Here is a 23,822-nt window from a genome sequence, read left to right as displayed (position 1 = left end):
CCTAACCACTGGACCGCCAGGGAATTCCCTACAGATGTAAATTATTTACATATTGACACTGGCTATCATGTTATGTAAACTGTGTAATATTAACATGTACATTTTATTAGACACAATTTATATTATATTCACATGTATCTAATATAATTTTTACTTATTTGTTACATTTATGGTCTTGTCTCTCGCTAGTCTGTCAGCTCCGTGAGGGCAAGGAAGAATCCCTGGCGCCTGGCCCACAGCTGGAGCTCCAAAATGTCAAATGAATGAACTCCCTTGGCCACCTGAGCCTCAGCTTTCCCCTCTGTAGGATGGGTGTGCCTTTCCATCTGGAGGTACCCCCATGTTCCGATCCCTTTTCCTACACCTCCCCCACTCCAGAGGGCTGCTCCCGGAACTCCGCAGCCCAGGTTTACATTTTCCCATACCCTGGGCGTTCATGCCCACCACGTGCACTAGGCGCCGGCCCGACCGGACTACCACCCCCAGCATGCCTCGCGCGTTCGTGAAGTACCACCACAACCCATAGGGGTATCTGGGTCTGACAAGGGCCCTGACGCCGCAGAAGCAAGGGCGCGCGCCCCTCTAGCTAAGCATCTGTGGTACATTCCAAACAGGGGGCCCTCCAAGGCCCCGCGCTTCCGAGCCCCGCGGAAACTCTGGCTCTTCTTGTACAACGGAGGTGGTTCGCTCTTCCGTTGCCCCGTGGCTTCGGCTCATCTCCAGCAGGAAGGCGAGGCTTCCGCCCGGCGCAGGGGGTGAGCTGGAGCACGGTACCCCCAACCCCCTGGACAGCATTTGAGGGAGGGGGCTCAATTTCGGGGATCCCCGAATGGGCATATTTAGAGGCTCTGAGCCCGGTGTGGCATTTAGAGGTGGCTGTTTTTGAGGGGACCCTTAGCAAGTGGCGTTTAGGGACTCTGGGGTGGGACTTGGGAGTCTGTTTTAAGGAGCGTCCCTCGGAGGCAGGGTTTATACCCCTTGGAGACAGGGTTTAGGGGGATGTTTGGGGAGACCCTTAGGGTTCGTGTATGAATACTCTGTCCACGAGGCAGGATTTGGTGTGCTTCCCCAAGGTAGAGGCAAAGTTTGAGGTTCCTGAACTCAGGGCGGAATTTTGGGGGGCTTGTTTCAGGAAAGGTTCTGGTGACGGTGGGAACGTTTGGGACCGACATGGCATGTGGACCTATCGAATGGCCTTTTTGACCTCTGGTTCAGTTATGATGTCTCACCGCGGAGAGACTAGACACATCTGGGCCCACAAGTTTTTTTAGGAACAGGAACACCCAGCCCAGGCTGTGGAAGTAACACCGGAACCTAGTGTGCTAGGTTCTTCCCGAGGGGACAGTGTGCCACGGGGCCTTCATGGACCGTGGCTTTATTCGTCATTCATAAGGAGGTGGGCTGTTGTGGAAGACCTTTTTTTTTTTTTTTTTTTTTTTTTTGCGGTACGCGGGCCTCTCACCGCTGTGGCCTCTCCCGTTGCGGAGCACAGGCTCCGGACGCGCAGGCTCAGCGGCCATGGCTCACGGGCCCAGCCGCTCCGCGGCATGTGGGATCCTCCAGGACCGGGGCACGAACCCGTGTCCCCTGCATCGGCAGGTGGACTCCCAACCACCGCGCCACCAGGGAAGCCCTGTGGAAGACCATTTTTGCCTTTTTCGCACCTGGTCCATTGGAAGTGTCAGCATATGAATTATTCACGAGGGGGTGGATCAGCGTGCTGAAGGGGTGTGCTGAAAGGGGCGTTCTGCAGTCTGCCGGGCAAATTAGATCTCATTTATTAAGCGTAAAGGTGAGTAGCACCCCGAGTTTTCTGTGGCTTTTCTAGGGGCATTGTGCATAATTCATGAGGGGCGTAGCTTTTACGGCTTCATCTGCATGATCCGCTGTTAGCTTTCCCTTAGAGGTTTCAGGATTTAAATTTTGCGTCTCAGCGAAGGGACGAGGCCTCGCTCATTGTTCATTCCTTACGGCCCAGTAATCCCAGATTATCAGCAAAGGCTCTAGATTCAAGTCCCATCGATCCTTGCCAGCTGTGTGATCTTTGGCAAATTTTTCTGTGAGCCTGAAAAAATGAGTAAGAGCATAATGATGATCAGATTAGTTTACACTCATTTAGCACTTTATTAGCCTGTTTAATCTCCACAACAATTCTAGGTGGTAGGTTATTATTGTCCCATCTTATAGATGAGGAAACTGGGACACCGGGAAACTAAGTAATTTGCCTAAGGTTACTCAGTCAGTGAGTCTGAGTCTACAGTCCTGAGTCTGTAGTCTTAATCAAATGTCATAATGTCTCTCTCCCATCCACCCAATTCAATGGTACTACTACTACTGTTAGTCATGTAGCACTGCCTGCCAGGCACTGTTCTGAGACCTTTCTACATATTTATTCATTTAAGCTTCATCACAAGGTAGTTTACTATTGTTCTCATTTTATGGGTGGGGAAACAGTGGCCCAGAGAAGTGAAGTGCCTGGTCCCAAGTCACACAGCTAGTCATCGGTGGATGGAAATGATTTTTGTGAGGGTTTAAGAACTCTCTAAGGAGGTCACCTTTGAGCTGAGACCTGAAGGACAAGAAGGAACCGATTTCCTGCTCTGCATTCCTGAGACCAGTGGTGCAGTGCATGGAAAGGACACACAACAGGAACCACCACATAGTGGGCGATCAGTTAATGTGATCTATTATTATTATTATTTGACAGAATCGTACTGGATGCTTATCGTGTGCCTGGGGCTTTGGTATACAGTCGTATCTCTGGTGACCTGGTAGTCTCTCCTACCTATTTAATGGACATTGGTGGCCTTAGCACTCTGTTTTCCAGTGTAATTCTGGAAGGGTGTTTCAAGGCACTATTTTTTAGATAATGTCCCAAGTTGGGGGTTTCTCTAGTGGCTGGGTACACCCTCACCCATAAGTAATTTTATATTAATATAAAATATATTTACATATCACCTTTAAATTAATATATAATACTTAAAAAATTTAGCGTTGCCCTGTGCCAGCACTGCTCTGAGCTCATTCCGTAGTTCATATTCTCTGGTTTTCACAGTGACACATTTTGCCTTTACGATGTAGATGGGTTCTACTACTATCCCCATTTTACAGTTGTAGAAACTGAGGCACCTGCCAGCGGTATGTGGTAAACCTGGATTTGGTTGGACCAAGGCAGCCCCGGTGCAGTTAGTTAAGGGAGGAGGCAGCTGCACTTCTCTTGGGTTTCCCCTGTGGTTCTGCAGCACCTTTCATCATTCATGAACGGGAAGGGGTGACCAAGTTGCCTCGCCTGGAGGACCATAATCCCTACTTGCTGGAGAGGGCTGTCTTGAGTGTATCTGTCCATTCAGGCTCATGCATAATTCATGAGTAACTGGGTGGGACCTTTCTTGACCTCTCTGAGTTTCCAGGTTGGGCTGCTGCAGCATCACCATTCATTATTCATGAGCTGGGGGAGTGTGTTTTCCCTGTGTTAGCCCTATTTCCCTGCTTACTGGGTATTAGATGCAGTAATGGGCGGACCTGTCTCTTTTGTTCTTGCCCACCGGGCCTCATGCATTACTCATGATAAGATGTGGCCTCGGTCTCCTTGGCTTACAGGCTGCAGCAAGATCATTCATTATTCATGAGCATTGGGGTGTGACTTCCATGTTTTAACATTGGCTTTCTGGTTGCAGGGTGTTAGTCAACCAGCCACCCGGCCTCGTGCATAATTCACGATCAGGAAGTGTGGACTTGATGTCCTTTCTTGGTTTCCATGGTAGCCTGGCTGTAACAATGTATTCATTATTCACCTTCCATGGGCGTGCCCTCTATGTCGTTTTACCTGTTTTCCTAGTTACTGCTATAGTAACCACCAGGTGGCGCTATTCGCCTTCGAAGGAGTCACAGACAGGCAGGGGCCGTCATGCATGATTCATAAACGGGCGCGGCCTGCCTGCATCCGGGTTTCTGGGGGTGGGGCCCAAGGTTTTGTTCCGGCCCCGGGCTCAACGGCCGCCATCTTGTGTCGGCAGCGGCTGACGGTAAGGAGGTCCCAGGGACGAGCACAACCACTACGGCCTGAGGAGGAGAAGGCAGCGACGGCGATTCTAGGCGGCCCAGGCGGCAGGGAGGAGGAGGAGGAGAAGGAGGAGGGTGGCGGCCGGGCTTGGCTTCGGCTCCTAGAGGAGTTGGCGGCGGCGCGACCCGGGGAACCGGCATTGGTAACAAATGGCCTTTCTCAGTTCCTTGGCCGGGGCAGGGGCTTCGCGAAGCATTGGAGGGTCTTGGGTCGGCGCAGGGCTAAGCTGACGTTGGGGCGGGCGGTGATGACTCGGACGCAGGAATCGTTGGAGAGAAGGGGGGGGTAGATATTGGGGCGGGGCCGACATTTCCCATCCGGGACCAGCCCAGTCCCTCGGGCTCCAAAATCTGACCTTAGAGTCAGACCCCCAGAATCTGCTTTTAGAGACTCAGGCCAACATTCCTAGTCAGTGACCTGACCCCCATCCTGAGCCTTGCATCGCAGACCGGAACTTCCCCCAATCAGCAGTAGAGACTTACGGGATCGATATTCCTGGTCAAAGCCTCCTACCAGTGTATGTCATTAAAGACCTTCCCCAGAATCTCTCTTCATTCACTCCTAGTTCCTCAGTATTTGCCCTCGCAGCTTTCAAGAGGGGCCAGACCTCAGGGAGGGTCCATTTGGCTTCATTTCTAAAAGAGTCTTTTCTAGCATCTTCCTTCAGAACCTACCCCCCCAACACACACACACACACACACACACACACACACACACACACACACACACACACACACACACACACACACTCCCCCCCCCACCCTCTGCCCTCAGCTTTGAAGGAGTCTAGACCCTGTGAAAGGCCATTTGCGCTTGGCCTCCATGTCAGAGAACACTCCCCCACATCTCAGAGGTCTCCCAACCCACCTTGGCCCAGCATCTTCCCTCCAAAACCTCTCCGGGCCAGCATTTCTATTCAGAGGTTTCCACATAGCACTCACCTTTAAAGACTGCTTTAATTCCTAGAATCTGTCCTTAGAGACTTCCTTTACTTTAAGAGAATGCACCCTTTTTTCTGGTCCCAGTATTCTCTTCAGAGAGTACCTCTTGCAGGCCTCAGCATCTCCCCCATCAGACACTCATAACCCCCAGTATCTTCCCTCAGAGCCTCCCAGGGGACCAGACACCAGGGAGGAACTGTTTGGACATATAATCCTCCATCAGAGATCTCTCTGCCAGCATCTGCCCTTGCAGACCCTGTTGGCTCCTAGCCCCTTCCATCAGAGTCTTGCCTCAAATCCCACGCTTCACTCAGCCTCTGCCTTCAAAAGCCAACCGGGGTTCCAGCTTCTCTCACAGACCCCTTAACCTCACATCAGGCCTAAGAATCTGCCCTCAGAGCCTTTCAGGATTCCAGCATCCTCAGTTAGGCTTTCAGCTTCGTAGGACCCCAACATCATTGTCAGTTGTCCCTTCCCACAACAGGTCCAATTCTCCATCAGAGTAGGAAACCCCTTTCTCTGCATCTACTCTCCGAGCCTCCATGGGGTCCCACATAATTGGTCAGAGAAACCCAACCCCACCTGGGGACCTAGCCAGTATCTGCTTACTGAAGTTTTTAGGGCCAGAACTGTCTGGGCTCAGCCTCCCCTTTCCACTCCTCAGAGCAGCTGCAGTACCTAGCACGTACCAATCAGAGATCAACACAAGACCTTTGTACTCCATTAGAAATCCCTCCACGACCCCACCCCGGGCCTCAGCATCCACCCTCATAGCCTCCTGGGACTCTGACATCAATGTCAGAGACACCTTTTCCCTGCAAGTCCCAGTTATTTTTGGTCAAAGATTTCCCTCTGCCACCAGTGAAGACCCCCCAGGGCCCCAGCATCCCCCTGATGGAGAACACCCCCACCCCCAGACCCCAGCGTCTTCCCACAGCCTCCTTGGACTGCAGAGTCCCCCACCCATTCCCTGTGCAGCCGCTGGGGCCTCAGGTGCAACTTCCTGGCCCTTTCGTAAAAACTCCTTTTCCAAGGACCCAGATATGAGTCTTAACAACCTTGCCCAGCACCACCCCTCCTGCCCCCCAGGGCTTCTAACATCCCCTTTCCCATCTCCCTCTGAGCCTCCAAGGGCTCAGACAACCGTCTCCTGACTCTTTTATATTCCCAGGGACCTCTCAGTTAATCCCTCCTAGGAGGCTTGACAGGCCCCAGCATCCTGTGCCCTAGCTTCTCTCTATCCTGATAACTTGACCCTGTGTCTGCCCTCTCTCAGACCTGCTCCAGGACTCCTACCTCAAACCTCCTTCTCTGGTTTGGGTGGTAGACAATGCTCAGGCTTCAAAATCAGCAGATTAGAGACCTCAGGCAGGTTCTGAAACTCTCTAAGCCTCAGTTCAGCTTTGCTGAACAATTGATAGTGTATGTGTTCTAATTGGGGCCTGAGCATGTGTTGAGAGAGAAAGGTTTCGAATTTATGCTGGGGGTGGAGGATCTTAGCTCCTCTCTGGGGTTTCTGCCCCAGACCCCTTCTGCTTGCCTTGAGACTGGCCTGTTCCAAATCTCTGCGATTGAAATCCACTCTCAGACCATCAACCAAAACCTGCTTAGACCCTTGTTGCCAGCATTAGGGGTCCAGATGTCAAAGGTCCAGATAGCAGAGATCTCTCTGGCCCTGGATCATCTCTGATTTCGGAAGTGGGAAGATGGTGTGTCCCAAACAACCAAATCAGTGACAAGGCAAGGCGATAACTAAGTAGTGGAGGCCTCTGCAGGTGCCCAGGGAGGAGCTTATGTCCTTAAGCCTCTGAGTTCTGACCACAGACCTTGACTCTTTTAACCTCCCTAGCAGCCCTTTGAGGATATTTCTGTTTGCCCCTGCTTTGGGGGAAAAAAAGGGGGGCTCAGAGGAAATGAGATACGTATCACGCGTCAGGAAGTCAGTAAATGGAAAAATATGATTTGCCTTGGTCTCCCTACTAACTCACCAAGCCTCTTCTACCCAAGTTGGTTCTTGGCGTTCCCAGCAGTTCAGCTAGATGACTTGGACCTAGCCAGCCTCCTGGGTCCCCCTCCCTCACCCCTCATCTCTTAGCCCTGTGGGCTGGGCCCTGAGCTGGGTCCTGACTCTGTTCCCCCAGGAGGCATTGGCAAACAGTCCAGCACCAGCTGCATGACTGGGCAAGTGACTGGAGTTCTCTTAGCCTTTGTTTTCTTACTTGTGACATGGGTATAAGGTTATCTGGTTCATAGGCATTGTTAGGATTATACAAAGCCCTTTACTCTGAGATTGACAGGCAGTAAGCTCTTGGTAGATGGTAGAGAGCTCCTGTCGTCTTGCTTAGTGCTAGCATGTGACAAGCGCCAAGATGGAATCTTAGGTACAGTGGGGGTACTTGGTGTGATTGGGTGTCAGAAAAGGCTCAGTGTAGGAGAACAGAGGCTCAGAGGAGCATTGGGGGTGGGGGGGAGTGATTGGGGGTCCTGTTGTCTCCAGCGTCTGGAACCAGTCCCCCCCCGCCCCCCCCCCCGCCAGTTTCACTTCCACAGCAGCCTGCATTGTTCTGTCTCTGGGACCTAGTCCTCATGAGCTCAGGTTTTTCCATTTGTCTGGCAAGGACATTCGGCCCTTCCTTGCAGGGTCAGGACCGTTGAGGGGATGAAACGCCATAACATCAGGAAGCAGCCTGGGCCTCAGGGTCAGCAGATCCCCGGGTGGTTCCAGCTTGGCCACTCTCTTTGTGGGAACCTAGGTCAAGTCACCAAACTTCCCTGAGTGAGTTTCTTTTCCTCCAATGTGAGTTGCGAGTGTTACTGATAGTAGTCCAAACCCCACAGGGGTGCCCTGAGGACAGAGTGAGGCACAGATCATAAAGTGATCTGTGTTTGACATTTGGCCCAGGGAGGACTCCTAATAAATATTCGTTTATCATTATTGTTGATCTGTTTTAGGGACTCCACACTCAGACAGGGCTTGGGAAGTGTGTGTTTTCTCTCTCCCTGCGACCTCTTTTATTGGCCCTGGGTGTTTTCCCCTCCCAGAGCTGGGGGTGGTGGGAAGCAGATTGGATTTTGTGAAACTCTCCTCCGTGAGCCCCCCTGGGAACTGAGTTCTCAGCACAATATCTCCTGCCATCATGCCACCCTGATGGATGTCCAAGCCGCGTTTCCCTCTCAAACCCCTGTCACTAGAGTTAAGGGAGAGGAGGGCTGCTTGCTATTGCCTACCTGTTCTGTACCAGGCTTTTTGGTCTGTGTTATATCTCGTCACATCAACAGCTCCATGGGGTAGGTAAGTGCTCTTCTCACCCCTGTTTTACAGGCAAGGGAACCGAGGCCATAGGGGTTAAATGATGACTGTCAAGGAGTGCCAGGGTCTGACCTGAAGCTACATCCTTTCTCTGACTTCCTGACAAGTACATTCTTGTCACTCCTTTTCCCCGACAGTATTGGAGTCTCTCGCTCATTATGCTGGGCTGGGGAGAAAGGCGAATGGCCTAGTGGTTAGCAGCATGGATTGCAAGCCAGACCACCTGGGTTCAGATCTTAGCTCTGACAGCTGTGTGACCCTGGGCAAATCACCTCACCTCTCTGTACCTGTCTCCTCTTCTGTAAAATGGGGATATTAGCCCTTACGTCTTCCCTTTCCCCACAATCACCACTAACCAACAGGAACACCCACATGCCCTAGGCTCATCTCTGATCTCTTTTTTCCTTCCAGATGTCCAGCTCGCCGCTGTCCAAGAAACGTTGCGTGTCCGGGCCTGATCCAAAGCCGGGTTCTAACTGTTCCCCTGCCCACTCCGTGTTGTCCAAAGTGCCCTCGGTGCCAACCAACGTGAGTGTCTTCTTCCTGGAGACTGGCAGGCGGGGTGGTGGGTGGGAAAGTCTTCTGTATCGCTGTCCCATCTGTCCCTCCCCTCCTCCTGCATGTCTCCCTGAACCTGTTCTTCCCCTCCATCTCTAGGGAATGGCGAAGAACGGCAGTGAAGCAGACATAGATGAGGGACTTTACTCCCGGCAGCTGTAAGTGGGGCCGAGGTTGGACTGTGAGGTGGGAGGGGGCACTGAGTGGATAGGGTCAGAAGGGCCTGGCCCTGACCTGAGACACCCCCTAACCTGGCAGGTATGTGTTAGGCCATGAGGCAATGAAGCGGCTCCAGACGTCCAGCGTACTGGTATCAGGCCTGCGGGGCCTGGGCGTGGAGATTGCCAAGAACATCATCCTTGGTGGGGTCAAGGCTGTCACTCTGCATGACCAGGGCACTGCCCAGTGGGCCGACCTCTCCTCACAGGTACCTCTTCCCATCGCCCTTCTCTGCTGAGACCCCATCCCCCAGGCTACACAGCCAGTTCATTTCTTTCCTCATTCCCCTTTGCAGTTCTACCTGCGGGAGGAGGACATTGGGAAAAACCGGGCTGAGGTTTCCCAGCCCCACCTGGCTGAGCTCAACAGCTACGTGCCTGTCAGCGCCTATACTGGACCCCTCGTAGAGGACTTCCTCAGTGGCTTCCAGGTACCTTGGGCCACCGCCCGACCTCCTGCCCAGTTCTCTCAGAGCCCATCTCTGGTTTATTCATATGATCAATATTTAATGGACTAGCCCGGGTGCCAGGTTTCATGCTGAGGCTGCAGCTAGGGGATGCGAGCAGGCTTTAGACGCTGGACCTGCCTCTTCAGGGGGAAGATGTGAGCCAGCAGACAGGACAGCATAGTGCACAGACTGGAGCCAAACCGCCTTGGCACAAGTCTCTCATTGTACTGGTGTGACCTTGGGCAGGTCACTGAGTCTCCTGTGCCTGCCTTTTGTCTGTTTGTAGACATGGGAATGGTAATAATGCCGACTTCATAAAGATTTTGTGAGGGCTAAGCACTTAGAATAGCAGCTGGTTTTTTATTAAATAAAAACCCTGGGCTGGAAAGAGGAGCTGTGGGAGCTGAGATTGTGCCCTGGGGTGTCCCAGCAAGCCAGGACACGGCTGCCGAACCCTGATGTAGCTATGGGAGCTCACCCTGATGGAATGGGTGGGCATTCAGGCAGAGAGCTAAGTCCCAAGGATCATGGCTGAGCAGGTGTTGTCCTGAGAATTGGGAGCAAGTGGGTGTGGTAGGAGTGAGCTCAGACTTTGGCTGAGGATGAAGTTTTACTTCTGTGTCTCGCAGGGCATGGCAGGGTTGTAGGCAGGCAGCAGTGGGTGTTGGCAAATGAAGGAATCAGCTGTTGTCCAGACTCTGTCCTCCCAGCTGCCTCTTTACCTTGCCTGCCATAGTTTAGGGATTCACATTTCTCTTCACTGAGTTTCACCTGGGCTGAATCTGATACATGGTAGATACTTTGTATTTGTGATAGAGAGCTGAACCAGCAAAGCCTTAAGGACTCCCTGAGGCCTCGCACCAGCCTTCCTCCACCATCTCCCCCTTTCCCCTTTCCCCTGGTGCTGGGCCCTCGCCTGAGCTGCCATCTCTCCACAGGTGGTGGTCCTCACCAACACCCCCCTGGAGGACCAGCTGCGGGTGGGTGAGTTCTGTCACAGCTTTGGCATCAAGCTGGTGGTAGCAGACACACGGGGCCTGTTTGGGTGAGTGCCCCCACCCTTTTCCCCTGACCCCTGCCATGCCCAGGAAAAGACCCCCAACCTCTGACTGCCCTCAGCCCCCCTCAGCCCCTTGGGTTTTGGATGTTGTGTCTTTACCTCACCCCATGTAGCATGAGTGCCATCTGATTCCCAGCAGTGATGGGCTGAATTTGCTCAGCAAGTACTTGCTGCATCTTGAGGGACACGTGGGGTCCCTGAGCGCATGGGACTCGAGCATCAGCCCTGTTGCCTCCCTCTACAGGCAGCTCTTCTGTGACTTTGGAGAGAAAATGATCCTCACAGATTCCAATGGGGAGCAGCCGCTCAGTGCTATGGTTTCTATGGTCACCAAGGTGAGGAGGGCAGCCTCAGGGGTCCTGGCAGGCAGATGGGCGGCAGGCCTTCCTGTCTGCTCCCGGTACCCTGGGCCTGCCTCTGAGGTACTCCTCCTTTAACCAGGACAACCCCGGTGTGGTTACCTGTCTGGATGAGGCCCGGCATGGCTTTGAGAGTGGCGACTTTGTCTCCTTTTCGGAAGTACAGGGCATGATTGAACTCAATGGAAGTCAGCCCATGGAAATCAAAGTCCTGGGTGAGCTAGGGCCATGGGGAATCATGGCAGATAGGAGGTGTTTCCCTGGACTCTGCGTGAGGGGAGACACATCCTGGGTGTCTGAGATGAACCAGAGACAGAGTCCCCTGGGGTCCACCCAGAGCTGGGGACATGGGGGAGAAGTGCTGTCTCGTGTTTGAGCTGTTCCTAGAAGAGGCTCCTGGTATCTACATTGAGGGGGAAAAGGTCTCTGGTGTTTGAACAAAGCAGATCAGAGGATCCACTCATGTCTGACTGGATTCGGACAGGGAGCAGAGAATGTCTTCTAGTGTAGACTTGGGGTCAGGGACACAGGGTCCCATGGGCTCTGAGCTGGGCGAGAGGGTAGATGGTTTCTGAAGTTCGAGTGGAATCGATTACTCCTGATGTCTGGGCTGGGTCAGGGATGGATTTTTCCTCATCTTGTGGGTGTTGTGGGTTTTAGGAAGGGTGGGTAGCCTGACAGTTTCCCTGTCTACCCTAGGTCCTTACACCTTTAGCATCTGTGACACCTCCAACTTCTCTGATTATATCCGTGGAGGCATCGTCAGCCAGGTCAAAGTACCCAAGAAGATCAGCTTTGTGAGTGTGGGGAGTAGTGGGCTCTGGGGGTGGTGCCAGGCATTTCCATGTTCTCCATTCTTCTCTTCTGGTTCTGATGCTCCGCCCCCCACAGAAATCCTTGCTGGCCTCCCTGGCAGAGCCTGACTTTGTGATGACGGACTTCGCCAAGTTTTCCCACCCCGCCCAGCTGCACATTGGGTTCCAGGCCCTGCACCAGTTCTGTGCTCAGCATGGCCGGCCCCCTCGGCCCCGCAATGAGGTGGGTAGGTGGGTGAGCCAGCCAGGGCAGATGACCTTGGCATCGAAGGCCCACAGTGCCTCTCTACCTAGCCCCCCACCCCCCACAGTGGCCTCACAGGCATGCTCTTGGTTCCTTCTGCCCCACCAGGAGGATGCCACAGAGCTGGTGACCTTGGCCCGGGCTGTGAATGCTCGAGCCCTGCCAGCGGTGCAGCAGGACAGCCTGGATGAGGACCTCATCCGAAAGCTGGCATATGTGGCTGCTGGGGATCTGGCACCGATAAATGCCTTCATCGGGGGTCTAGCTGCCCAGGAGGTCATGAAGGTCAGCACAGATGGAGAAGGACAGGGTTGGGTTGGGCCAGACACCTCCCTGATTCCATCGCTTGTCCTTCTGTGTCAGGCCCCAGTTAACCACTGACCACTTGCCCTGTCCTGCCCAATCCCCAGGCTTGCTCCGGGAAGTTTATGCCCATCATGCAGTGGCTGTACTTTGATGCACTGGAGTGTCTCCCCGAGGACAAAGAGGCCCTCACGGAGGACAAGTGCCTCCCGGTATGTGAGTGGGGCCCTGGGGGAGATGTCATTGGGGGCATTTCTGGTGAGGCCTTTCTGTGACCCTTCTCCCTCTGCATTCCTCAGCGCCAGAACCGTTATGATGGGCAGGTAGCTGTATTTGGCTCACACCTGCAAGAGAAGTTGGGCAAGCAGAAGTACTTCCTGGTGAGTGATCCACTGGGACAGCCACTTTCTTCATCTCCTGTGGCCTCTGGCTACCTCTTAAGGGGTCTCCTTCTGCCTCCTGAGGGCGGGTCTTTGGTTCTTAAATCTCTACCGCATGACTTTTGCCATTTTCTTTTATCTTGAGGGAAAGCCTGGTGTGTCCTTCTGTTTCCATCATCTTGTGCCTCCTCCCTCAGATGCCTGGGTTATTTCTCATAGCCCTGGCACTTGAGGATGTGGCACTAGACCCACCTCTCCCCTCTCTTGCTATCTTCAAGGGGAGTGAGAGTGAGGAGTGATGAGTGACTTCACACTGACCTGCATCATCCTGACTAGCCTCTTTCTCTCTTCTTGGCTGTCTTCTAGGTGGGCGCAGGGGCCATTGGCTGTGAACTGCTCAAGAACTTTGCCATGATTGGGCTGGGCTGTGGGGAGGGCGGAGAAATTGTCATCACAGACATGGACACCATTGAGAAGTCAAATCTGAACAGACAGTTTCTGTTCCGGCCCTGGGACGTCACGGTGAGAGTGGTGGGGGTAGGAGGTGGGACTTTGTCATCTTGTTTTCCTCTTTTGTTCTCATTCTTGGAAAAGGGGCTTTACCACCTTTTTCTTTCCTTCACCTTCTCTCTGTCACTCGTTCAACAAACATTGAGTACCCTTCCATCGAATCTACCGTTTTTTATCTCCTTTTTTTTTTTTTCTTTTTCCTTGACTTCTTATGAGTGCTGGTTGGGACAGTGTGTTGGGGGTCCCAAGTTCAATGATTCACTAGTCCCCTAGGACTCAGCAGTACTCAGCATGTAGTTGTACTCACAGTTAACGATTTCTTCTGGCAAAAGGATGCGTAACAAAATCAGCAAAGGGAAGTGGCTCATGGGGTGAAGTCTGGGGGAGACCAGGCACAAGTTTCCAAGACTCCTCTCCCAGTGGAGTTGCACAGGACATGCGTAATTCCCCTAGTAGCGAGTTGCAACAGCACGTGAAATGTTGCCAACCAGGGAAGCTCGTTAGAGACACAGTACCCAGGGTTTTTACTGTGGTCTGGTCACATAGGCACCTTCTGCTGGTAATGTCCCCAAATTCCAGACTCCCAGAAGGAGAGCAGGAGTTCAGCATAAACCACAGGGTTTGCTTAAGCAGTCTAGGCACAGTGAGAAGCCCTTACCAGGTACTGAATGGCAAGAACCCTCCAGAAGTCCAGGTTCCCAGACTGCAGCCAAGGGCCAACCTGGCCAGCAGGCCTCTTTCCTAGGAGAGTACTTGTGCTAGGTTCACTCTTCTCTGCACAGATAGAAGCTGGGTTATATGGTGATCTAGTTAGGAAGCCTTCTGTAGGGGACAGTGTCATTGTTGCCTGGCCAGGATCGATTCCCCTTTTGTTCATTCATTTATTCACCAAGTAGTTATTGAGTAAGTTCTGTTCTAGGTACACCAAGGAAACAAAGATTTTAGTGGACGGGGACAGACAGTAAACAGCACAGTACAATAGCGAAGTTTATAGTTAACGTCCATAAGTGCTGTGCAGAGGAAACAACAAAAACAAGATGAGGGAAGTGGGCAGGCCAGGGAGATCGGTTTGCAGTTTTGATTACAGTGGTTAAGGAAGGGCTCATTTCTGCCGACTTGGAGGGCATGAGGGAATAGAGTCCCTTCTTCTGGGGAAGAGTGCTCCAGGCCAAGATCCTGAGGTGGGAGGGTAATAGGAGATGAGCTAGAGGAAACGGGGGCCAACTCATTTTGCCTTCAGTGGAGGTGGGAGCCAAGGGAGGGTTTTCAGCAGAGGAGGGACGTGACCTGATTTGGACTTTGAAAGGATCCTCCTTGTCTGTGTGCTAAGATTCTGTTTTGTTTGGGGGAATGTTCCCCAGCCCTGGGTGCCGTTAACTGCAAGAACAATAGAAGTTGGGTAGGCAGAAGAACAAGTGGCTGGCCTATCGTCTCCAGCCTGTGTCTGTGCACTGCTTCCCTTTTCACTGAGCCCCTGCCATATCCGTCACAGCCCTAGCCATGTGGTACTGTCACGAACTGTCTCCTGCCAAACCAGGGAGCCTCCTGAACTCAGGGCTTGGTTCTTCCCAGCATTAAATAAGCCAGCCTTCAGGAGGACAGCTCTGTGGAGGTTCGCTGGTGCATGCATGAATAACTGAGTTCTGTTCCCCCATTCCTACCCGTGCCCCCCCCAGAAGTTAAAGTCTGACACAGCTGCTGCAGCTGTGCGCCAGATGAATCCGCACATCCGAGTGACAAGCCACCAGAACCGTGTAGGCCCTGACACCGAGCGCATCTATGATGACGATTTCTTCCAAAACCTGGATGGTGTGGCCAACGCCCTGGATAATGTGGATGCCCGTGAGTTTGGAGGCGGGAGAGGAGGTCAGGGGCCAACTTGCGTGTGTGTGTGTGTGTGTGTGTGTGTGTATCTTGGAGGTGCCTGTCTTCCATTCTCCTGATGTCCATTTCTTGGCACTCACGTTTTGTTGTGACCCCTCCCGCCCCCCAGGCATGTACATGGACCGCCGCTGCGTGTACTACCGTAAGCCACTGCTGGAGTCAGGCACACTGGGCACCAAGGGCAATGTGCAGGTGGTGATCCCCTTCCTGACAGAATCATACAGCTCCAGCCAGGACCCGCCTGAAAAGTCCATCCCCATCTGCACACTGAAGAACTTCCCCAATGCCATCGAGCACACCCTGCAGGTGATCAGCATGGGGGGAGAGGGCAGGGGTCAGGCACCCGGCCTCGCGGCCACTGGCCCCTGTGCTTTTTCTTTAAACTTTCCTCTCTTACTTTCTATCTTGCAACCTTGGTTTCTAGAATGATTCATTCTTTTTTTTAAAACTTTTTTTTTTTTTTTTTTTGTGGTACGGGGGCCTCTCACTGTTGTGGCCTCTCCCATTGCAGAGCACAGGCTCTGGACACGCAGGCTCAGTGGCCGTGGCTCACAGGCCCAGCCGCTCCGCGGCATGTGGGATCTTCCCGGACCGGGGCACGAACCCGTGTCCCCTGCATTGGCAGGTGGACTCTCAACCACTGTGCCACCAGGGAAGCCATTTTTTAACTTTTGTTTTGAAAACTTTTCAGCATTTAGACAGATACAGAGAATAGTGTGGGGAACACTCAAATACTCTTAAATTTAACATTTGTTAACGTTTTGCCACATTCTCTTCATAGATTCATGTGACTTTTTCTTGTTTTGGTGAAGTATATTGTGGCCATCACAATGCTTCACTCCCTCTGCTTCTTCGAAGGGAGGATGTATTCGCACATAACAGGGTCTCAACTTCAGCACTGGTGACAGTTGGGGCCCGATATCTCTTTATCATGGGGGCATCCTGAGCACTGTAGGATGTTTAGCAGAATCCCTGGCTCCTACCCACTAGATACCAGTAGCACCCCCTTCCATTTGTGGCAACTAAAAATGTCTTCAGACATTGCTGGATGTCCCCTGGGGGCAAGATCTCTCCCAGGTGAGAACTGCCCCCAGGTAAGAACTGCCGTGTCTAACCAAAACACCACCTTCGTGCTGAATAAAGTTAATGGTAATTCTTACTGTCTCTCCTAGTTACTTATTTGTCTCTAATACTCAGTCCATATTCAGGTTTCCCCCGCTGTTGCTCAAAATGGGTTTAATAGCTGGTTTTCCAGGTTGATTTTGTTTGCGTGATGCATATACATACAGAATACAGAGCAGTGCACATATTATCTGGCTGAGTTTTTTACAAAGCGAACATATCTAGGTTGTCCAGCACCTAGGCCTACAGACCAGAACCTAAGGATAACCATTGTGTTATCAGATGATTCTTAGTACAGTCTTTGAGAGCAAACCATTCAGAACGTTTAGTAAAAGTATGGGGCGGTGGGAACAAAATAGGGAGGGGGGAAAAAACAGTTCCCTCTATCACTTTCCCTTCTGCCCCTGCAGTTCCAGACTGGGTGTCTTTGTATTTGTGCACCCACCACAGACTCACTAGGCCATGAGTGACCTTGGACTTAGCCTCTCCATGCCTTGATGAAATGGAGGTGACAGTAGTATATACTTTATGGGGTTGTAAAGCATTTAGCATTCACTATGTATCTGGTGCTGTTTTAAATAAACTTTAAATATATACATACTTGGCAACCCGTGAGGTACATACTACTGTTACAGTATCTGTTTTGGAAAGGAGGGCACAGAGTTAAGTGTCACTGTGTGTCCCTGAAGTCGCAAAGCTAGATACTGTGTAGCGGAGCTGGTTTTGATCTCTGACATCTATATCCTCCAAACCCCCTCACCAGTGACAGCACTTACTGTTCTAGGAATTCTCAGAGGGCAGAGCCTCTGTCCAGTTTGCTGCTGAGTCCTCAGGGCCTGTATAGGACCGTAATTTTAAATATGTAATGTAATTTAAAAATACACGTAACTGAATTATTTCTTTTTTATTGAGGCATGACATACCTCACGTAAGGTACACAGAACTAAATTTTTTTCACGCATTCACTAGTGTAACTGCTGTCCAGATGAAGTTCATTGGTTTTTCAAATTGAGGTGCTGGGGGCGGGTGGAGTGGGGAAGGTTGGGAACAGTGATTGCGGGGCTTACCTTCTGCCAGAGCAGCTTTGTTCATCCTGTTTGATTTGTTCACTGATGGTCTTTCTAATGCCTCCAGAAGCCCATTTTGTCAACCATCGCCCCCTGTAATCTGTTTGCTCTGTCTGCAGTGGGCTAGAGATGAGTTTGAAGGCCTCTTCAAGCAGCCGGCAGAAAACGTCAACCAGTACCTCACGTAAGTAACCAAATGCCCCCTCACCCCACCCACTGCCCTCCAGCCAGAGCATCCTGTCTGCTTTCCTCACCAGTGTGACACCCAGCACCAGGCACACTTCTCAAGTGAGTCAGTGAATGTTGGGGCCTCATTCCACTGGGGGTCAGGAGTAGCTTTCCGTGGAGAAAGTGGGGTTGCCCTGGAGCCCACGCTTGGGGCCGCTGTGTAATCCTGCCCTTTTGACCCCTCCAATTCCTGATAGAGACCCCAAGTTTGTGGAGCGGACCCTGCGGCTGGCGGGCACCCAACCCCTGGAGGTGCTGGAGGCCGTGCAGCGCAGCCTGGTGCTGCAGCGGCCATGTACCTGGGCCGACTGTGTGGCCTGGGCCTGCCACCACTGGCACACCCAGTACTCTAACAACATCCGGCAGCTGCTGCACAACTTCCCTCCTGACCAGGTAACGCCCACTTGCCAGGTCCATTTGGTGGGATGCGTTTCCCAGAAACAGGAGCCTGCTGTGCGTTCTCCGTGTGGCTCCTTTCGGTCATTAGTCCAGCTGTGGCAGATGCCCCAAGCATGGGGGTCTCACACGAATGATTAAACTCGACCTGTTTTTGCTGTCCCCTTTCCTTTGAGCAAGAGACTTCACTTCTGTTTCCCTTACCTGTGGTGTGGGCTGACTCACCCACCTCCCAGGACTGTAAGGATCATAGTGGAGAGATTTTGGAGTTAAGAGCTCAGGAATCAGTGGGGGTTCAAATCCCAGCTCCATTTTCATTTGGGCAAGTCACATACCTTCTCTCTGTACTTCAGTTTCCTCATCAGTAGAGATAACAGTAATCTACCTCATGAGGGTTTTTGTGAGGATTTATTAATATTAGCTTAGTACAGTGCCTAGCAATTCATAAGAGTTTGTTAAATGGCTGTGTGGCTAGCACAGAGTGAGTGCCAGGAGTTTTTTTTCAGTGAGGTGCCCCTGTTTCATTCAGCCTGGCATCAGCACTTCCATCTACAGGACCCTACAGTCTAGGTTGTTCATGATCTATTCTAGCCCCCTGCGCGTGCCCAGCCAGGAATAGTGAGTCAGGGCACATCCAGGGCCAAGGTGAGAAGTTAGGATTGTTAGAGAGGACTCCAATCTCAGGTCCTGCTCCTCAAAATTCTCTCTACTTCCTTAGCTCACAAGCTCGGGAGCTCCATTCTGGTCTGGGCCCAAACGCTGTCCACACCCGCTCACCTTTGATGTCAACAATGTAAGTCTCCTCCTTGGGGTCTCCTAGGGTCAGGTGGAGGGTGCGTGGGTGGGAAGGAGGCCGAGACTCCCCAGGTGAGGGTGGACGTGCTCACCCTTCTGGGCCCTGCCTTCTCCTAGCCTCTGCATCTGGACTACGTGATGGCTGCTGCCAACCTGTTTGCCCAGACCTATGGGCTGACAGGCTCTCAGGACCGAGATGCTGTGGCAGCGCTCCTACAGTTTGTGCAGGTCCCCGAGTTTACCCCCAAGTCCGGCGTCAAGATCCATGTCTCTGACCAGGAGCTACAGAGCGCCAATGCCTCTGTTGGTGAGGATGTTTGGCCAGTCGGCCAGGAGTCACCACCCCAACTTGTCCCCTGCCCAGTCCAGCCTTCTCTGCCCCTGGCACTGCTCTGCAACCCCTGGCCTAAGGCTTCCCCACACCTTCCTTTGAGCCTCCCTTGCTCTGAAATGAGGGTCGGTTGGGTTAAATTCTATCCCTCCTGCCTCCTCCTCCCCACTCCCTGGCCCTCAGGAGAACTAGCTGTTTGTTTCTCTTGCTCTGTGTGCGTTTCCCTTGGAAAGAACAACTTTTCTCTGTTTCTTCTTGATCTGTTTATCTGGAGGGTGTGATTTCCGCCAATGGTCTTGCTCCCTTGGTATCTGCCCCATCTTCCCACCGCCATGTTCCTCTGTGTGCATCTTTGCCATGGTATTGCTCTTCACAGTTTCCCTCATCTCCCTCTCCATATCTCTGCCCCAGTTCCCCATCTCTCTCCATCTCTTTCCCCCAGCTCATGCTGTATATCAGGGGTAAGGGCCAAACAGTGACTCTTCTAGGCTTTGCAGGCCATATAGTGGCTGCAGTTAATCACCTCTGCAGTTGAAGCACAAAAGCAGCCATACACAACATACAAATGAACGAATGTGGCTGTTTTTATTTTCTCCCATGTCCCCATCTTCCTCCCCAAATATATATCTGTCATGTTCCTCTCTGTGTATTTCCTCCATCTTGTTCCTCATATACATGCATACGTATGTATCTGTGTGTAATATATATAAAACATATGCAAGGTCTATGTAAAATATATATAAACTTTGTGTGTGTGTGTGTATATATACACACACACACACATACACAGCATATATAGGGTATATATAAGATGTATCTATCATGTGTATAAAATTTTTTCTCACCTATCTCATCCTCTGTATATGCCCCTATTCTCCACTCTTCATATATTCTTTCCCCCAGTATCTTAACCTCAATATCCACATCTGCATATTTCTCCCAACTTCCCCTCTATGTATCTTCCCCTGCCTTTTTCCCCTGTATCCTCTTATGTCTCCCCACCTCTCTCTGCATCATTCTTCCTGAGATCTACAGCTCTCCCATCCTGATCTGTCCATCCCCACTTTCTCCTAATGTCTTCATTTTCAGTTCCTTAGAGTCTCTAGAGATACCTCTCTCTTGATATACCTGCCCCCTGTCCCCTGTCTTATTCAGGTTTGTACTCTGTTGTCCTGCTCTCTCTCTCCCCATTGCTCCTCCTCCCTCCCAGGATGTCTTTCCTTTTCAAATCCTTTATCTACCTAAACACCTTTTGCCCCACCTGGGCTCCTGTTTCTACCTTAGACCCTGGCCTGGGGTCTAAAGGGTTGACGGTGTTCCTCTCTCCCTGCAGATGACAGTCGTCTGGAGGAGCTCAAGGCCATACTGCCCAGTCCAGAAAAGCTCCCTGGGTTCAAGATGTACCCCATTGACTTCGAGAAGGTGCTGGGTGGGGGCCCTGGGCAGGCAGTGGGGATGGGCTAAGCACAGATGGGCAGGACAGAACAGGTTCTGGGGATCTAGAGGCAGCCCCAGGCCTTTGTGGGATTGGATCACAGGCCTACTATGGGGCCCTGAACGAATAGATGTTCCCAGCCATGCTTTGTGATCTGAGAGCCCAGCAGGTAATTGCAGTGGAGGATGCTTGTGTCTCCGGAGGCCAGGAATCCTCTTCCTCCTCTGATCCTCTCCTTATTGTCTCCCCACCCTCCTCCCTTAACCTCTCACTCATAAAAGGATGATGACAGCAACTTCCATATGGATTTCATTGTGGCTGCATCCAACCTCCGGGCAGAGAACTATGACATTCCCCCTGCAGACCGGCACAAGGTGAGGCAAATCTAGACTTGACGTTTCACCCCCTCCCAGGCTGCAGTTGCCCACATTCTATCCCTTCTGTAGAATATGAGCTTCTTCTACCCTTAACTTCCTTCCCTGATCCTTTCCTTCCTCACAGAGCAAGCTGATTGCAGGAAAGATCATCCCAGCCATTGCCACGACCACAGCAGCCGTGGTTGGCCTTGTGTGTCTAGAGCTGTACAAGGTGGTGCAGGGGCACCGACAGCTTGACTCCTATAAGAATGGTTTCCTCAATTTGGCCCTGCCTTTCTTTGGCTTCTCCGAACCCCTTGCAGCACCCCGTCATCAGGTGAGGGCCTGCATCAGGGGAAGTGGATTTGTGGGTGGGTGTTGCTCTGTAGAGCTGGCTCTAGTTTGCTTCATAGCCTGTCACCAGGAGAGGGTTTCTGTCAGTGTGTACCTGTTCCTTTTGTTTACCCCCTTGTTCATTTATTCATTCATCATATATATATATATTTTTTTTTTTTTTTTTTTTTTTTTTTTGCGGTACGCAGGCCTCTCACTGTTGTGGCCTCTCCCGTTGTGGAGCACAGGCTCCGGGCTCGCAGGCCCAGCGGCCATGGCTCGCAGGCCCAGCGGCCATGGCTCACAGGCCTAGCCGCTCCGCAGCATGTGGGATCCTCCCGGACCAGGGCACGAACCCGTGTCCCTTGCATTGGCAGGCGGACTCTCAACCACTGCGCCGCCAGGGAAGCCCCATATTTTTTTTTTTTTAGTATTTTCTATGTGCTAAGTACCGGTCTGATTCTGCTTGTGGAAGACCTCAGAAAAGATATTTGAATAGTAGATTATGATTAATAACTGCACAATAGTAGCACCCAAAATTTATTGGGTGCTTAGTATGTGAAATGCTTTTGCTTCTTCGTCATTCACTCAGATATTTACTGAGCACCTACTGCATGCTAGGTACTCTTACAGGTGCTAAGGTTATATTCCTGAAATAGAGTAACACAATAAATGATTTTGGAACCCCAAAAAAAGAACAGGATAAGGAGAACTTGAGAGTACCAGGTGGTGAAGGGATGGGTTTGGGATTTTAGCTGTGGGATAATCAGGAGTGGCCTTACGGAGAAGATGACATGTGAGTCCAGACTTGGAGGAGGTGAGGAGACAGGCCATGAAGGATTTGCCGGGAAGGCATTCCAGACAGAGGGGCCAGTCTCTGCGGGGATATTGAGGTAGGAGTGTGCCTGGGATGTTTGAGGAAGAAGTCGTTAGAACAGAGTGAGTGAAAGGATGAGGGGATAGGAAATGAGGAGAAAAGAATAGGATTCCAATGACTTAAGGCCTTATCTCCATTATCATAAGGGTTTCATTCTTTACTCAAGGCAAGACAAAAGCCATGAGAAAGTTTTGGACACAAGAGGCTTGTGATCTGACTTAGCATGTCTGCATGAGTGGAGGGGGAGACTGATGGGGCTGCGCCCTCTGGTGGCCCCCATCCCATTGGCCTGCTCCTTGTCCCACAGTACTATAACCAAGAGTGGACATTGTGGGATCGCTTTGAGGTACAGGGGCTGCAGTCTAATGGTGAGGAGATGACCCTCAAACAGTTCCTTGACTACTTCAAGGTGAGACCCCTTTCTCTCACCCCACTGGGGGCGGAGTGTGCAGGTGACTGGCTGGCCTGTCCACCCCCGTGACACTGCTGTCCTCCCCCTTCTCCTCCAGACAGAGCATAAGCTGGAGATCACCATGCTGTCCCAGGGTGTGTCTATGCTCTACTCCTTCTTCATGCCGGCTGCCAAGCTCAAGGAACGGTTGGATCAGCCGTGAGTTGGGTAGTGGGGACCCTCAACTTGGCAGCTGTCCCACTCCTGCTCACTGCCCTTCACCTCCTCTGCCCTCAGCTACCTGCCCCTCTTCACTTACTTTTTGCCTCCCTGACCCTCTGCTCCCCCGCCCCCAGGATGACAGAGATCGTAAGCCGTGTGTCGAAGCGAAAGCTGGGCCGCCATGTGCGGGCCCTGGTGCTTGAGCTGTGCTGCAACGACGAGAGTGGCGAGGACGTTGAGGTCCCTTATGTACGATACACCATCCGCTGACCCCTATCCTCTCCTACAGACTGACCCCAGGCCCCCTCTCCAGACCCCTTCCAGCCCAGGGCTCCCATTTGGCCTCTGTCATCGGCCAGCTACCCAAGCCTGGTGTTCCCTCTTCGTCCCTCTACCTGAACCCTCTTGCCGCTGCTTCCTACCTTGTTTGGAACCTGAATCCTAATAAAGCGTTGTAAACCCAGATGTGACATAGCTGCTGGTTCCAGGGAAAGAAGGGACTTTCTGGAGCTGTCTGGTTCAGATAGTAACCAAAAGGGCTCAGCCTCACCCCAGCTGCCAGCTTCCTGGGCAGAGAAAATGTGGGAACTGTCATGTCTTCCTCCTGCCCTTCCTGCTTAGGAAGAAATGGAGGCAGTAGTGAAGCTGTGGAGAGCAGGTACCTAGGTCCTTGTGACTTCACTGGAGGTGGGTTCAAATTCACTTTCTCCATCTCTAGCTCCTAACTCCCTGCCATATTGATTTTGAGAGGTAGTTAAGAGCAGTGTTTGAGCAAGTCCTTTAACTTCTCTAACCTTGTCCCCCCTCTGTGAAGGGAAAAGTTATGGCAACCAGTTGGCCAGGGCTTGGTCACTGTGGCTTATGTCCTTGGGGCACATCTCTTCCCACCTGGACCGAAGCACTCAGACCCTGGACAGGCCTTTAGCATCATGGTTCCCAGTGCTAGGAATGCCCGTGGTGTCCTTAGTTCAACTTCCCTGCTGCAGAGGGGCCTCAACAGCTCTGCTTGACTGAGGAATGCCAGTGTTTGTGCACACTTTGCAGTTCTGATGAAAATATTTGGCTGAGAACATCTGTAAAGGAAAAGCCTCTTTCCTGTCCCTCAGGCCTGGTCTGCTTGTCCTGAGGCCTCCCACCTGTGAGAAGAGAGCGGCTGTGGGTTGTTGACTGGTTGG

General features: G+C 52.0%; 1 protein-coding gene across 4 annotated transcripts; it reads left to right on the top strand.

Annotated features, from left to right (window-relative positions):
• The first annotated feature begins 597 nt into the window (after window positions 1-597).
• UBA1 (ubiquitin like modifier activating enzyme 1) lies at window positions 598-23,110 on the top strand. Of its 4 annotated transcripts, none has more exons than XM_067722806.1 (26): window positions 598-755; window positions 8,726-8,842; window positions 8,972-9,030; window positions 9,131-9,299; window positions 9,387-9,521; window positions 10,478-10,584; window positions 10,844-10,934; window positions 11,041-11,173; window positions 11,658-11,755; window positions 11,850-11,996; window positions 12,126-12,302; window positions 12,428-12,532; window positions 12,620-12,700; window positions 13,067-13,222; window positions 14,887-15,052; window positions 15,204-15,400; window positions 17,403-17,467; window positions 17,709-17,904; window positions 18,626-18,700; window positions 18,820-19,009; window positions 20,367-20,455; window positions 20,750-20,842; window positions 20,970-21,161; window positions 22,342-22,443; window positions 22,544-22,644; window positions 22,782-23,110. In XM_067722806.1, the coding sequence occupies exons 2-26, from the start codon at window positions 8,726-8,728 to the stop codon at window positions 22,915-22,917; spliced, it is 3,177 nt and encodes a 1,058-aa protein (XP_067578907.1). In that variant the 5' UTR covers window positions 598-755; the 3' UTR covers window positions 22,918-23,110. The 4 variants fall into 4 exon arrangements, with proteins under 4 accessions (XP_067578907.1, XP_067578906.1, XP_067578905.1 ...); XM_067722805.1 differs by having other exon boundaries at window positions 638-770; XM_067722804.1 differs by lacking the exon at window positions 598-755 and adding an exon at window positions 3,961-4,025.
• The last annotated feature ends 712 nt before the right edge of the window (window positions 23,111-23,822 follow it).

This window comes from Pseudorca crassidens, chromosome X, assembly GCF_039906515.1.
Source record: "Pseudorca crassidens isolate mPseCra1 chromosome X, mPseCra1.hap1, whole genome shotgun sequence".
Taxonomy (NCBI): domain Eukaryota; kingdom Metazoa; phylum Chordata; class Mammalia; order Artiodactyla; family Delphinidae; genus Pseudorca; species Pseudorca crassidens.
The sequence above is the reverse complement of the archived record's forward strand: the minus strand, read 5'-3'. Positions and strand labels throughout refer to the sequence as shown.

Coding starts and splice junctions, on each gene's coding strand:
- UBA1 (XM_067722806.1), top strand. CDS start 8,726: ATGTCCAGCTCGCCGCTGTCCAAGAAACGTTGCGTGTCCGGGCCTGAT. Junction 9,300..9,386: donor GGGCCGACCTCTCCTCACAG/GTACCTCTTCCC, acceptor TCCCCTTTGCAG/TTCTACCTGCGGGAGGAGGA. Junction 22,645..22,781: donor AAGGAACGGTTGGATCAGCC/GTGAGTTGGGTA, acceptor CCCCGCCCCCAG/GATGACAGAGATCGTAAGCC.